At 41.3% G+C, this 16052-nt stretch overlaps 1 protein-coding gene across 1 annotated transcript in view; it reads right to left on the minus strand.

Moving 5' to 3' along the window:
• GPR153 (G protein-coupled receptor 153) overlaps nt 1–16052 on the minus strand; it is a 64094-nt gene that overhangs the window by 5263 nt on the left and 42779 nt on the right. The window contains exons 4-5 of the mRNA XM_066607326.1: nt 4692–4881; nt 3325–3509 (exon numbers count right to left, since the gene is read on the minus strand). Coding sequence (XP_066463423.1) covers nt 3325–3509; nt 4692–4881 — 375 coding nt within the window. The remainder of the gene's footprint in view (nt 1–3324; nt 3510–4691; nt 4882–16052) is intronic.

The following is a 16052-nucleotide window of genomic DNA, read 5'->3' on the forward strand; positions in this document are numbered from 1 at the left end:
CCACAGCAAGCACTGCTTGTGACGTGCTTGCTGTGGCGGTCCGTCCGTTGACCTCGGAAGTGCCTGACGGACGGACCAGAGCAGGAAGCGGTCTTTTTGACCGCTCCTGCTCTGCTTTAAAGGCACAGAAGAAGATGCCGGCTGGAGGGGACATGCCTGGCGATCGGGCCAGGCCAGGCAAGGTGAGTACACATTTTTTTTTTTCATGTCAGAACCCCTTTAATAACTTAATATCTAAGGCTGGGGCCGACGCTGTTATATCACCCAGGACCCGCTCCCTGACTGCAGACAGCGTGCTGGAAAATTATGTATATTTCATAACCCATGATAAAATGAGAATTTAAAAAAATGAAGGATAGACTAATGTAGTCACTTTAAGTATTCCGACCTTACTCTGATATATTGAATATGCTAATATTTGACCCAATGCAAAAAAAACGCAATTTAAAAAATTCATAGATTTTCTTAATTCACTAATCAATTTCTGGTAACGTAGATCAGCTCTTAGCTGTTCCTGGATGCACACGTTTTTCAAGTACTGGAATACCCATTGCACTGTGGACTACTGCGCACATCCATAGCATCCAGATTTGAACCTAAACAATCTTTACTATAATATTATAACATGTAATTAGTTAATTTTTTTTTCTTTTTAGAGTTTTCCTCAAACTCTAGTTTAAGATAACAAATTCTAATTATGAATTTTAGTTAATCAACTCAAGCCAGATGTAAAATGATAAGACAATAGCACATCAATGCATGCAGTTCGAAATCAAAAAGTTGCACATGTTGAATTTATAAATCTAAGCTTTATAGCCCTGAAAATAAAAAAAATATTAGGTTAATGTTTCCACCACCAGCAAGAATTTACAAGCCTCTGCAGAAAATTTTTGCAGTAGATTGGGATGATGTACGTAAGTAATGGATGGGTATGAGTTTGATTGCACTTGCAGCTACTCCTTTGTAATAAGAAATATTGGGGACAAGAAACAGACCAATCAGAAATTTAGAGTGCAAAAGTTACCAAAGACTAACAGACATGTCCAAAAAACAAAAATAGCACAAGACACAAGGGCAGCAAAAGTGCAAGCAAATAGTTCATAAAAGTGTCATTCCCTTGCTAAAACAAAGCAAAAATTAAAAAAAAAGATATTACAAAAATTGTTTCATAATTAAATCAGCAACATAATTTTAGAAATAACTAGAATTCTGAAAAAAAAGGTAAAAAATATTACGTGCAAATTGTTAAATCCCTCTGTGTTGCCATTCTTCATTTTGCCCAGCATAATAATCATGTATACTAAAAATAACAACAAGAACACAATGGTGAGACATTCAAGAGGAAGAATTTCAGACTGAATGCAAAAATGAAAATTCGAGCAAGTTTACGACAAGGTCAAATAAAAAAAGTATTCATTTGAAATCTTCTAATGGGATTGAATGAAAGAATCACGGTTTAGTCTTTGGATTTATGTTTTCATTATGCATTCAAATCCTTAAAGGAGAACTCCAGAAAAAAATGATACTCCATTTTATACCTAGTGTAGGACCTGAGGGGGAGGCTAGGCACTACCTCTTCAGTTCCTGCACAGGGCATATCACAGAGTATCAGTTTTTCCTGGACTGCTCCTTTAAATATTTGTTGGGCAAGATTTAAGGGCAAGTCACACAGGTTGTGGTGTAGGATATCAGTTATTTATACTGGTGGTGTGCGGCTAGTAAGGTTACTTGTCTTACCTCTAAGATCTTATAACACTGAGCTATATAGCTAAATGATAGGTGTAGGCTGTTAATTATGTCAAATCTTTACCCTTAAGAAGCCTCCCCCTTCCATCTAGGGCCGCTATTATGTTTTGAAGGGTCATAGGGGCAGGGAAGTTTGATGTCTGAGCAGAGGCGTAACTTGAAGCTCCCGGGCCCCGATGCAAAACTTGGAACAGGGCCCTGAACTATAATGCTTTACTTATAGTACTGGGTTCCCTATATGGAGAAGGGAGGCCTTATGGGCCCCCTAAGGCTCCTGGGCCCGGGTTAAACCACATCTTCTGCATCCTCTATAGTTACGCCCCCGTGTCTGAGATATTTTCTTGCCCCTAAGGGGCCATTAGCTCTGACAAAGGGGATTCCCCTCATGCTCATTAGTAAATATGGTGTTGTATTTTTATAGCCCCTTGCACGCAGTAATCACACCCCATGTTTTACACAATTACAACATGATCTGTTAGATCCCCAAATCTACGGGGGCCAGTCCCCGATAACTCACTTAAAGTGAAATAAAATAAACCTTTATCATCTATCCATAGGACAGGTGATATAAGTCTGATTGGAGCAGATCAGGCTGCTAAGATACCCATGACCCAATAATGAGAGTGCCATATCCCCTTCCCCTCATCCATGTGGGCTCGCAGTGATGTGTTGATTGAATGGAGCAACAGTTGTGTATAACATTTTCACAAAATACCTCCCCTCCAGCTATAGGTGTCTATCCTGTTAGTCAACATCCAACTTTTTGCTTGCCAGGTATTGCCCCCAAAGGTGCCTATACCAGCTGGACCTCGTGAAGGAGAACCTGGACTTCTCTAGAGTCTTTATATTTATATTTATTTTTATAATTAAGCTTTTTATATTTATGTGCTACTTTTATAACTGACTAGAAATCTGTATTGTCACTTGTGCTCTGGCCAAAAACAGGGCTGCACAGGTCTTTGCATTGTAAATAACGGTTAATCATTGTATGATGTAAAACTCGACATCTCTTACTTTGTTTCAGTTTGTTGCCAGTTTACGTAGGATTGTTGAAACTGGATACATTGGTCGTAGATGCTCAGCTGTGAGAAGCTTTGGAAGTTTTTCCAAGCAGAAGTTTTGAGCATGGTAAGAAATGTATATTTTCATTACACAATGATTTAGATATATTTTAATAAAGCTTGTTAAAAGGTACCTGAAGATAATCAAGGTTAATAGTATGCAGAGGCGTAACTTGAAGCTCCTGGGCCCCAATGCAAAACCTGTAACAGGGCCCCCAACTATAATGCTTTATTCATAGTACTGGGCTCCCTATATGGAGAAGAGAGGCCTTATGGGCCCCCTAAGACTCATGGGCCCGGGTGCAACCGCATCCCTGCATCCTCTATAGTTACGCCCCTGATAGTATGTATTGAACCCCTCCACCTTCCACCCTGCTCTCCTAGTTCCATTCTTTAAAGCATACTTTGGAAAAGAACCTTCAAAACTGAGGGCCAAAAATGTGTGTGTTTTCATCTTAGTTCTGTTCCCACAGTTCATTACTGTGACATTATTTTATTAGGAAGATGGTCAACATACCTGAAGATAGTGCATTTTATCTTCTTGAGTCTCCTTCATAGGATACATCTGTGGGATTCCCCTTTCCAAAGCTGAAAAGTCATACTTGGTAATACGCTCCATGGCCATGATATCACCCCCGTAGTTGTAGTCATAGGGTCTTTCATATATGAGATCAGAGTGAACTCCTCCATCAGGACTGTGGTCTGCACAAGATAGAAGAGACAGAGGTGTAATGGGACCTTCCAGCACCACCCATGAATTATATCACTGTGTAGTGATGAGCAAAGTTTTCAAAAGTTCGGTTTGGCCAGTTTGCTGAATTTGGACAAAAAGTTTGGTTCAGTCCAAATTACTTTGAACGAAACCGGAACTTCACCAATACCCCCAATACTGGTGTATAACACTGTCTAAGAGCCATAAAAGCCCTGTGTAACACTCGAAGGTCTCATAGGAGTGTATCTAAGTACTTTAAAGCTGTTTTTAAAGGGTTTTTCCAAGTTATTACTTTTATATCGTTTTGGGCTCCCCATGCCCAAACTGATATAAAAGTAATATACTTACCACAGCTCTGTACCACCATTTCAGCGGCCCGTGGCATCTGAAAGGTGACATTACCCAGCCAGCAGTCCTGGTGATGTACCATAAACCTGTTATGTTGGCTTCTAATGTAGCCCCAAGACAGGTTTACATTATATTACTGATTATGTCCCTGCCGGCCTTCCACTGGTTGCAGTGGTCACATGCGTGAGCAACCCATGTAATCGCTGCAGCAGATGTAATTAGAAGACTAGGGCAATGGCGAGAGGCAACGGGGGAGGGTAAAAGTGGTGGGGGGAGCTGTGCAAGGTGAGAATTCTGTTCTTTGTATACCCTTATGTGTCCCGTCACTGCCACCAATGTTTGGGAATGCAGAACACAGAAACACCCTTTAAGGCAAAGCTATGAAGAAAAAAAGTAAATAGACGGAAGAAGAAAGAAGAAACAAGAAGAAGAAAAGAGGGAAAAGGAAGAAGAAAAAGAGAAAAAAGGAAAAAGAAGAAGAAATAGGAGAAAGAAGGAAAAAGAGGAGGAGGAGAAAAAATAAGGAAAATGAGGAAAAAGCAGACGAAAAAGAAAGGAAATAGAAGGAAAAAAGGAAGAGGAAGGAAAACAATTAATTTTCCTTCTTCTCTGTCCTTCTTTTCTTCCTTTCTTTTTCTTTAATTTTCCCTCTTCCGCTTTTTCCTTCTTCCTTTTACTTCTTTTTAGCAGGTTTGACTGAGCTCTGCTCTGCACCAAACCGCACTTTTAGTAAAATGTGACCAGAAAAAGGGCTCGACTGGTTTGGGCAATCATAATATCGTTGTCTGTTAGATCTTTATGTTTTGCATAGGTTCTTTCCTCACCTTCATTCTCGTCATCATTGGACATGATTGCTATACATTTGTCCCAGACAGCTTTCACATCTGCCCTGTAACGGTCACAGGCCCAGAGAAACATCGGCAGCAGAAGAGCTTGAACTACTGAACACCAGAGGACACCCAGGACCATCCAGTCATCTGACTTGTCAAACTTCAAACTAGCAAAACTTACAACCTGTGTATTAATGGAAACATCTGTTAGATACATACAGGTTAATCCAATACTACGGGCGCACGTCAGGTTACTGCATTTGTTGGATCAACTGACATCTATATTATATATAGAATTTTACATACACGTCTACTGATAAGATGCTATATGGGCATTATAAATACAATCACCTGTAAAGATGTAGGAGAAATTCATTTTACATTTTATAACTCTTGCAGATGGACTGCTAGGGCATTTCGATAACTCTTGAGTTAAGATAATGCAGGTTTACCTGCAGTCCTATGTAAAACCATAGGTAATGGATGCCATAACACATACCAAAACTCAGCTCTACTACATGGGACATAACATCTTCAGTTTAACATCCTTTAATCCTATTTAATTTTTTTTTCTAGGAACTGAGCCAAGTTTTTGATCCTAAGATCAAAGAAGTTGTGATGTAATGCCAAGCTCAACCAGAAGAGGGCAATGTTGACTTTTTATTTACAGACTTTCAATTCTTCATTCCGTATCATAGGAGATAATTCACTTGTTAGGCTACAGAAAATATAATTAAGCAACATTTCAAACATAAGTAAAAAACAAGTAAAAAATACTTGCGCTTTTAATGCTTTATTAAAAGACCCCCTAGACCCCAAGTGAGAGGACGCAGTGTTTCTGTTCTTCATGTTACCTGAGCTGCACTATATGACGTTCGAATGAACTTAAATTTGGTGACTGCAGTCTAAAACCAAGCAACAAGCTGAAACAGATGAGGGAACCAGGCTGGCAGTAGGGGAGCAAATAGAACTCAGAAAGGGTCCCACTAAGGGCTCCTCCAAATATACTACTAGTTGGCAGTTAGAACACTATTCACATATTCTATTCAGGTGCAATGAGCATGATGTGAAAATAGTTTTCCCCAAATTTTGTGAATGCTGATTTATCTGGCTCTCCCTGTGACAATGTCCTAGATTTAGTGGACTTCCTTCAACATGGTCTAAACTTGACATGACAAGTGCTAGCAACTATCATGCCCACACCATAGTCTCAACTGTAGTAATAGCAATGCCCATGCAAATGTTTCATCTGCTGCAGCAACTGTAGTATGTCATGCACCCAGAGAATGCCACCCAAATTGGGGAGATTTTAATTGTTCCCTCTGCAAGTGGGAGCATCAGCCTATAAACCATCATCTGACCTTAGCTGGAATACTAAATACCGTAACACCAATAAACCTAATAAGGCCTGTGAAACACTTCCCGTGTGTGCATGCTACACCCGAAAGGCTGGGGTGCAACTCGCATCAGGCAGCACACTGACACCTGTCCAGGTGCGGCCCAAATTATCTTATTTCTCGTCCATGATACGGGCAAGAATAGAGCATGCAATGAGTTTTGTCACGCAGCCCATCGCTCCACGTGACCATCCGTGTGCGTGTTCCCACAGTCCTCCCTTAGCAAGAACTTCACTAAAGAACAAGATTTGTCAACTTTTCACCTGCTGCAACTAAATAGAATGTGAAAGAGTTTGAGTATGGTTGTATTCGCACGGACGATTGTGATGCGAACAACATTTTTCTTGTGCTTTTCATGCATTTTGCAATTTTCATGCGCAATTTCCATGTCTTTTTTGCACACGTAAAAAGCATAAATGTACAAGATCTGCCTTCCTGGTTCTCTTTTTTTACAGTCTCCATGGTTGAATGTGTTAACAATAGCTTGCACTCACATCATTTGAGTGCAATCCATTTTCTTAACACATCCTTTGACTTGAGTGGGCAATTTTCTGCAGAAAAGCGGACAAGAATAGGACAGGCTGTGTTTTTTTTTTTTACTCAGACAGATAGGGCTTTGGGCAAAAACAGACGGACAAGGTTTTTTATTACCTTCTCGAGTCGTTTAAACTCCGGGTCATTGCGCAGGAGGTTAAAAAAAACTATTGGTCCTATGTGCGGGAAAGATAGGGCAAGTCCCATCTTTTCTCGCCCATACTATTAACCCTTTCCAATCAACTGTCTGATATCTGAAGACATTATGATTTAGGGCTGTACAGCTCTGATGTTGGAAGGCGTCCGTTGGGGTTTTCTTACTGTATATTGCCAGCCTCTCTGCTGTCGGAGCCTATCCAACGTGTCACCTCATGCAGTACTGGCTCTAGCCAGCAGATAGAGCCGTTGTATAACAGAAGAAAAAGAGTAAGTCCCCTAGGAAAACCAGGATACAAATTGGATTGGAAAGGGTTAACAGGCTAATGAAAGCAAAACCATTTTCAAAATCTAATCCACATGCTGCAAAAAAAAAATCCACTATGGAAATTGACATGCGGTGCAGAATTTAAATCTGCAGCTTGTCAATTATAGCGGCTGATTTTGGTGCAGATTCACCCTTCTCCAATGAGGGGTTGAATTCTGCGTCAAAAACTATGTTTACATCTGCACCATATGGTGCAGATTATGCACTGCAGGTCTGCTGCGGACACTCCACAGCCAATCTGGCTCATGTGGACACACCCTAAGACCACCTTCACGTGTGACAAAATTGCTTTGGATGTTTCGCAATGGAATGCCTGCAGCAATTATACTGCAAGTCCGGGGTGGCCAAACCCACACCAAAATGGTGCAGATTTGGTCACGCTTTTTAATTCCAGATAAGGGTTGAATTCCTCAGCATAAATTGACATGCTGTGGATTTAGAATCTGCAGCATTTTTCAAAAATGCTGTGGATTCATTGCGGAAAATTTCCTCCCCATGTGAAGGCCATTTTTAAAATCCCCTCCAGATGGCTTGTACTGTAAACTCTGCAGAATCTCTGCTGCGATTCCACCATCAAACATGCTGCAGCGTTTACAGCCCATGTGAGAGTAAGTACTGATTTAAACCACTAGATGGCATTTTCACTTGAAGTCTATGGATGATCTGCTACCAGATGAAGCAAGACAGCAGCTTCACAGAAGTATGCTTGTATTAAATATAGAAGCGGTTCTAAGACATGAATGGACCTTTAACATCTCAAAAAGTCACCTGGTCACCTGCTTCAGAACTAGATCAGGTTTCATTTTTTATATTAATCTGGCAGTTTGTCGAAAACTTTATATTATAAGTACAGAAAATCTTGACTGTACAGTTTTGAATGAACTTTTCACCCTCTTTATTTTTCATCTTTGCAGCAGCATTAAATCTGTAGGTTTTCTGATAGAGAAAAAGGGCAGAATTTTCTAGAACATAACTGGGAAGAGGGCAGAATTTTATACAAAGGTGAATATAAATTGCCGAAAATAGAAGAAGATTTGTGAAAATATTCAAATCTGCTCCAATTATACCTATATAATGTGATATCAAACACATCGCTGCTGATCCTTGCATTTTCGTGGAGAACGTGGCAAGTGATCTTTCTATGCAATGCATATTATTATCCTGAAATACAATGGTCCGATAACATCTTGGATGTATGACTATTCACAGTCACAGTCTCATTAAGGGAGTATATACACAGGCGATATTCCAATGCGAGTTCTGTCCGATTGCAATACCGATGAAACTCACACGAGGAGCAAAACCATTATTTTTAATTGGTTTTGCGCGTGTGCCTGCGCATATTACTATCATTTTGGCGCACAGGGCTGGTTCATACGCGCACATGATGCATCCTTTCCGTGGAATTTAGTGACTAATAAAGCCTAATGAGGGCCAGCTGTCTTCTTTTCCTGTGTTCTGCGCAGTGTTTCACGCTTCCCATTGCATATCTGTGCACCTCCTATAGATATCTATGGCAGTTTCGCTGCACAAAACGCAGAAAGGTAGCGCAGGACCTATGTTATGAGAGAGAACCCATTGAAATCAATGGATTCCATTCTGTGTGTTTTGCGTGTGCACATTTTGTGTTCTGCCCTAAGGCTGGCTTCCCACGTATTTGTGCACGCATTTTGGTCAAAAAATAACCCCACAGCATGCTCTATTTTTCTAAGCATTTGGGCACCAAAGGTCCCTGTAGAAGTCGATGGGATTGCGTTGCACAATCCTGCTGGGAAAAGAACACATCTAGAAGTCATTAGTCATTTCACACGGTGAATCTTGTTTGCTGTGCGCAAATGAATGTGCCTTATAGGTGGAAAAAGTATGGTAAAATATGCTGATATGCGTGCAAGAGAGCATAGTTCGTTCCACAAAAACGTACAGCTGAGGCACGCGCATATGCGCATACGCTCGTGTGATGGAGCCCTAATACTGAGAGTGCCTCAATGCCCCCATAGAAGATAAAGCCACTTCACCTCTATATTAATAAGCCATACTGTCTATATAACTTGGTGACAAACACAGTAGCCCTAAAACAATGACAGTAATTAACTGCCATGACAGTGACAGCCATAGACCTCCATACAAGTGACAGACACAGACTCCGATAACAATGGCAGCCACATATTTCAATAACAGTGACAGCCACCGACCTCCATAACAGTGACAGACACAGAACTACTATAACGATGACAGCCACAGACCTCCATAACAGTCACAGCCACAAGACCTCCATAATAGTGACAGGCATTGACCTCCATAACACTCACAGCCACAGAACTACTATAATGATGACAGCCACAGACCTCCATAGTAGTGACAGCCACAGGACCTTCATATTAGTGACAGCCATCGACCTCCATAACGATGACAGCCACAGACCTCCATAACAGTCACAGCCACAAGACCTCCATAATAGTGGCAGGCATTGACCTCCATAACACTCATAGCCACAGAACTACTATAACGATGACAGCCACAGGACCTTCATAATAGTGACAGGCATTGACCTTCATAACAGTGACAGCCACCGACCTCCATAACAGTCACAGCCAAAGAACTACTATAACGATGACAGCCACAGACCTCCATAACAGTGACAGCAACCAACCTCCATAACAGTGACAGCCACAGAACTACTATAACAGTGACAGTTGCAGACCTTAATAACAGTGACACACATAGACTCCCACAACAGTGACAGTTACAGACCTCTATAACAGTGACAGCTACAGTACCTCCAAAAGGATGACAACCACAGCCTCCATATTAGTGAAAGCCATAGTGGCCTCATAACAGGTGATCATGTTACGGGCATTTTTATGGCTGTCTACACCTTGTTGCATCGAATAAAGCCAGTTTCACATGGGCGACAAAATCGTGCCATTTTCTCGCAATGCGACAGTGCTACAAATCACATATTTGTGAAGCCCATGCTTTCCTAAGGGTCCCTTCACATTAGCCATGTTTTATAGCCTGTGAAATTGCGAAGAAAAAAAAATCACGGGTTTGCTAAATATTACCGCAATTTGCGATTCTTTGTAGCCCATGTTTCCCTATGGAGCTCCTTGTTTATCGCATCGCACGAGCTTCTGATTTTCATGCGATGTGATTTTAACATTAGAAAGTCCTATTAACTTTCTCGCTATAAAATGGCATGCTTTTATCATGACAGAAAATCGAGGGTAGCAGCGACGCAATGCTACATGTTTACCAAGAAAAAAGCATCACTGATGCTACAAAATTGTGTGTACATAACAGCGATATCGCTGTCACCCATGGGAAAGAGGCCTAAAGGGCATCTAAAAATTCCCTATCTGTAGGCAGCGTGTTATAGAGTAAGATGATCTGATCATAGTAACATAGTATGTTAGGCTGAAAGAAGACAATGTCCGTTTAGTTCAGCCTATTATCCCCCGCCTTGTTGATCCAGAGGAAGGCAAAAAAAAACCCAACAAGCCAATTTAGCTAATTTGGAGGAAAAAAGATCCTTCGTGACTCCATCAGTGGGGAAAAGTTTTTGGGGAACAGTCTCAGAATAACTTTACAAATTTATAGAGTTAAACTTCTGCTGTGTCAATGCTTAGGAGTCCAATGGGCGGTCCTACGCAGTGACTGACAGCCTTCCCTATGTGATTGTACATATAGAGATAGCTGTCAATCATTGAGAAGGACCGCCCACTGGACTCATAATTCCAGAGTGGGAAGTGATCTAGCTCTATGACAAGTTATACTGAATCGTCCACCATAATACTATAAGCCACCGACGGCTCAGCTTCTACAGCTCTGTAACATGATGTTGCAGATCACGTAGCGTCATCAATATGGCAAGTTCTCTTAAAGCTCAGTCAGAAGCCCCAAGAGTGAAAAGCCAAAGTTCTCCACAGCACTGCCCTTTATATTTGCCTGCATGTGACATATGACAGGCAATGAATCTGGTAAATATTATCACTAATATCCAATCTGGAAATTGGTGGCTCAGATGCCAAGACACCGATGACTGACGGGGGACCTGATCCACTCATTATTTAAATATAGCAGCTGGTAGAATTAGGGCCGGATGGTGTAACACAGCTGATTTAATCAGAGAGTTTTGTGGGAGATTAGCAACTCTGAGCTGCAGTCACAAACCGTAAGAATCGTCGCATAATATTGACGGGTTAATCTGGACTTTAACTGGAATTCCCTAAAATCCGATAAAACCTATTGTGCTGTAAGCCCTTGTTGAGTGATATTGAAGTCTACATAGTTTACTTGGAAGAAAACGATAACTATTGACTTTTGGTGTGCGAGGGAAACACAAAGGCTGGGAACTGAAATGAAAAAAATGGATGTACCGAGTCTGAAGCTTGGAGTCTTAGAAAAGTCTTAGCTATTTATCAGACTAGAGGAGCGCTGCAGATGCAGCCGTGCTCCAAACAAGAGCTGTGGTCCCTATAATGGTTTCTGCTGGTATTTCATAGGAGGCTGACACCGGAGAACCATGGCCTTATTGTTTTACTAATGGGAAGGCGTTGGAATAACAAAGGGGCAACCATGCTCTATGGAGCCCTTCACTGTTTTTTTCTGGTATTTCATTGAGGAGGGCACCAAGAGACTTGGCCCCATTATCTCCTACAGAACACACACTGATGTATCATAAAAATAGGCCATTAATCTAGGATCCTGGAAAAGCTCTTTAACCCTTTCCAATCCACTGTCTGACGACATTATGATTTAAGGCTGTATAGCTCTGATGTTAGAAGACGTTCGTCAGGGTTCTCTTACTGTATATTGCCAGCCTCTCTGCTGTCGGAGCCTATCCAACGTGTCACCTCATGCAGTACTGGCTTTAGCCAGCATATAGCACCATTGTATAGTGGCAGAAAAAGAGTAAGCCACCTAGGAAAACCAGGATACAAATTGGATTGGAAAGGGTTATCATACTGTATTTTTATATGTATTCAAGTTTATTGGTATTTTTTAAAAATGGGACTGCAGGAAAGTCTTGAATTGTGTCATCCTTAAATTGTACAGGAAGGCCTACAGAAAAGTAGCCCACCTCTGACAATACTGCAATACCAAAAACAAGCAAGTTAGTTGTTATTTCCAAAGCTTTATTAATTTACCCAAGTTACAACACATGCTGGGAGTAGTTCCTGTTCACTTCTTTGCATCTCTAGGCACACTGCAACATGTTGGCTGATACTGCCTGCAGCTCTTCAATGGTGATGCTCTGGATAGTGTTTATGGTGTTTTCCTTGGGTTCATCCAATATGTGGATTATCGGCGTACACTTTCTGCTTTAAATTTCTCTACAGATAAAAATCCCATGTGGACCAGTCCGGGGAACATGGTGGACATAACTCTTTGTTCAGAGTTCGCTCTTCCATAAACAGTTCACGAACCTGTGCCAGTGAATCGCGGGAGGTGTGGCATGGTAATCTCATCTTATTGTAAAAAGCAGTACATGCTGCCTTCTGGTGTTAGTTGGTTGTGAAACTGTTCAGACATGTCCAGACAAATTGGAGTTTTCGTAGTTGATTGTTGTTCCTGACACTGCGCACCAAACACGTTTTCTGGTTGTGCAATGGAGTTTCGTGAGGCTGGTTGGGATTTTCAGTAGACCAATACTGTGAATTCAAATGAAACCACGATTTGTTCGCCATCAAGTACAGCAATGGGCCCAAGGGTCCTCTAGCAATCATAGTCAGCAACCATGTACAGTATTTACGTATTTAGGTTTGTTGAGCTCTTTGAGTTTCTGCGCATGCGTTATTCGGTATGGTTTCAGGTTCAGGCAAGTCTTTGTATAGAGGCCCTCTTTGTATGCCCATGTGTTGTTGCCTCGGCCATTAAAAGGAATGTCCATTTTTTATGACCACTTAGCGGAGAGCAGGTTCCTTAATCATAAACTGATTACAATTCCTCAATCTCCCTGCAGACGGACATTACTTGATATGCATTGATATTTTTGTATGGCCGGCTGCACACGACCGGATTTGCATTGCAGAATCCGGAGTGGGCGTCCGTCTCCGGGTTCTGTAGCAAATACCTTCCAAAGCATGCTATGGACAAGCATTTTTTCCTGCACACGAGCGGAAATCAATTGTGATTTTCAACTTGTTGAGGAAAAGTCGCAGCATGTTCTATTTCTGAGCAGATTCCGCGCAGACGAAGCTGTCCAACGCTCGACCCTTCCGCGATTAACATCGCGGAAATGTCATGGATTCCACATCATCGCTAGGCGAAAAGCAGGGGTTTAAAAAAAAAAATAAAAATTGTACTTTGCATGTCCAATGGCGAGCTGTATGGACCATGCACAGTACAGAACAGAAGACCTAATGACAGGTACGCACGGATGCCGGACGGGCACAGGGGCAAATTCCGCTGTGAGCTCCCGCGTGCGGAATCCGACCCAGTCGTGTGCAGCCGGCCTATATTGCACAATAGCGCATTAAATAATAACGGTACCCCTCTCCATGATGTCCATAGGCCAAAGTGGGGATATTGAAAGGGGTTCTTATGGTAAGAAAATACCTTCAAACGCCATTATAACTGGAAATGGAATAAACAATAGGAGAGTCCCTAATTTCTGCATTTTGCTATATGTGATGTTTGGGATTATTGAGTCAAATATAATAATAATATGAATTTGCACAGATACATGAGGCTGAATAAAAATATCACATGCATAGCAGATGTTCTGAGTGAGTTCCCTATACAACGTTTTGGCACAACACAGAGGATGATTTTTTCCTTCCTGGTATGAGTAAAGTTTCTGGATAAAAAGAAATAAATTCTGAAAAAATATACAAGATGATTGCAGTCAATGCTCCATGCAGTGGTGACCTGGTGTGTAATGTGGCCTACATACGCTTGACCGAACAGCTGTATTCTGGTATTTGTTGGTGCACATAAAAATATACAAATCAAACAAAGACTACTAAACCAGACTCATATACCAAGCAGATCACTGTGGCTTACAGCTGCACCATTATTGTATTACTTTGAACCACATTTAAAGGGAAACTAACTTTTCAGACTACTTATGCTCATCAAAAACGTCTGTGTGCGTCTTCAAATAAGGAAGATGGAATAATACCTCTACAGTGCCACCTATTGGATGGCAGAATTACACTTTCATTGGCCATGAAACACTACCCTCGGTAGATAATGCAACCTATTAAATTTTCAAAATGGTGCCACCGGAGCACTATTAATTTAATTTATTTTATAACAAAACTTTATTGAGCTCTTAAGTATAAGATGATATACTTGGCAATTGTTGTGCAACTCCTTTAAAAATAGAGTGTAGTGTGAATGTCTGTCAAGAAAAGTGTATAATTGCAGGGTTAAAAATGTTTTCCTTTTACCACCGTAAATCAAGGCTGAAGAGGCTGCCACTTGGGGTCTCCTTTCCAGCTCTTCTACAAACCACTGCCTGTTGCTATGTATTGAGCTTCTGTAGTAACTGGGACATTGCTTAGCTGTGGGGCAGGGGTTATCTTCATAGATTGCTCTGGTGTACTCACAGGCTGGCAGATCTGCAGACACTGCGTAAACAATCTTCACATTTTCTGTCTCTCCTGCTGTTACAGCACATGTGTGTACACATTACTTTGGGTTTACTAATCATTTGCCAGAATGTCTCTGAATGCCTAACTTCTACAGTAATCCTGAGGCAGCAGAAGGGCAGGCATTCAGATACTGCCTTCCTGCTGATTGGACCTGAGACAGCGCAATGCAGCATGGGAAGTGAGGAAAAAGAAGTAGAGGACAGTGAACTACTGGCAGAATGATAGACTTGCGACACACCCCTGCCTAAAAGTGAATTTCAAATGGCAGGGCAGCAGAAAAATGAATAAGATCATCTGAAAATCAGAATGTAAAAATATTAAACAGCGTGCCAACAGCGAACAATTAGGGGTAAGGAGAATCTGTTATATTTTAGAAAACGTTTTGAAACTTCAGGTACACTTTAAAGAAAAGAGTGTTATCTGTTTATTTTAAAATAGTGGTAGGTAATTGAAAGGCCACTTGATTTCGGTGTGACTAGACTACTCTCATATGTATATGAGAGCCTCCCAACATTCCCTGACAGATGATTTCAGAGGAAAGTAGGGTCAGGCAAGTGGAATTTCAACATCCGAGCCTTTTGCCGCTTCTGGAGATAACCCACTGTCAGAGATTTCTGTCTGTGGCTTTCACCCTGTATTTGAGGAAATTGGAAACAATAGCTATAGAAAGTGTATGGGCGCCTCTAGAAAGTTGGAGATCTATTGTTGTAACTTAAGAGAGTCTTGAGATGTGGTATGCTGGCGGTGGGATAGTTCACTCTCATAGACAATGCATGCCGCACTGAAGGCCTTGTGGCATAGCACGCAGCTGATGGCTCCTGAGCTTTGCTGCAGATTGGTGTCCCGAGAACGTGGATAAAGTTAGAAGGACCACTATCTACTCGAGAAACAGTGGCGATTGACCTGTCAATTGCGACTGGCAGGTTGTCAACCCTTGTTTTAAAGGGTATGTACACTTTTGCAACTAAGTTGCTGCATTGAAAATTAAAAAATGAAGCACATTTGTAAATAGTCCATGATTACAGGTTAAAACCACAACTCTGTGTAGTCTGATCCTGCACAGATATACCTTTACACGGAGCAACTCTTGTTTAGACATTCGCTTAGCAAAGTAGTTGAAGTATACGAATGCCAGTCATTCATTTGCTTTTACACAGTGATGAATGTTCATTAGCTGTTTGCTGTCATGTCATTCATAGAGGGGATCCCCTTGCAAATAGTGTTTGTAAGTCGTTCTAATAGATTTAGATCTAATAAACTTTATACCAAACTTTTGATTAACCAGCGACTATTTTTTTTGTAAGCTGAAATAAAACGACTAGTGACTTATTGCTTGTCACCC

This window comes from Eleutherodactylus coqui, chromosome 6 (assembly GCF_035609145.1).
Source record: "Eleutherodactylus coqui strain aEleCoq1 chromosome 6, aEleCoq1.hap1, whole genome shotgun sequence".
In the NCBI taxonomy this organism is placed as follows: domain Eukaryota; kingdom Metazoa; phylum Chordata; class Amphibia; order Anura; family Eleutherodactylidae; genus Eleutherodactylus; species Eleutherodactylus coqui.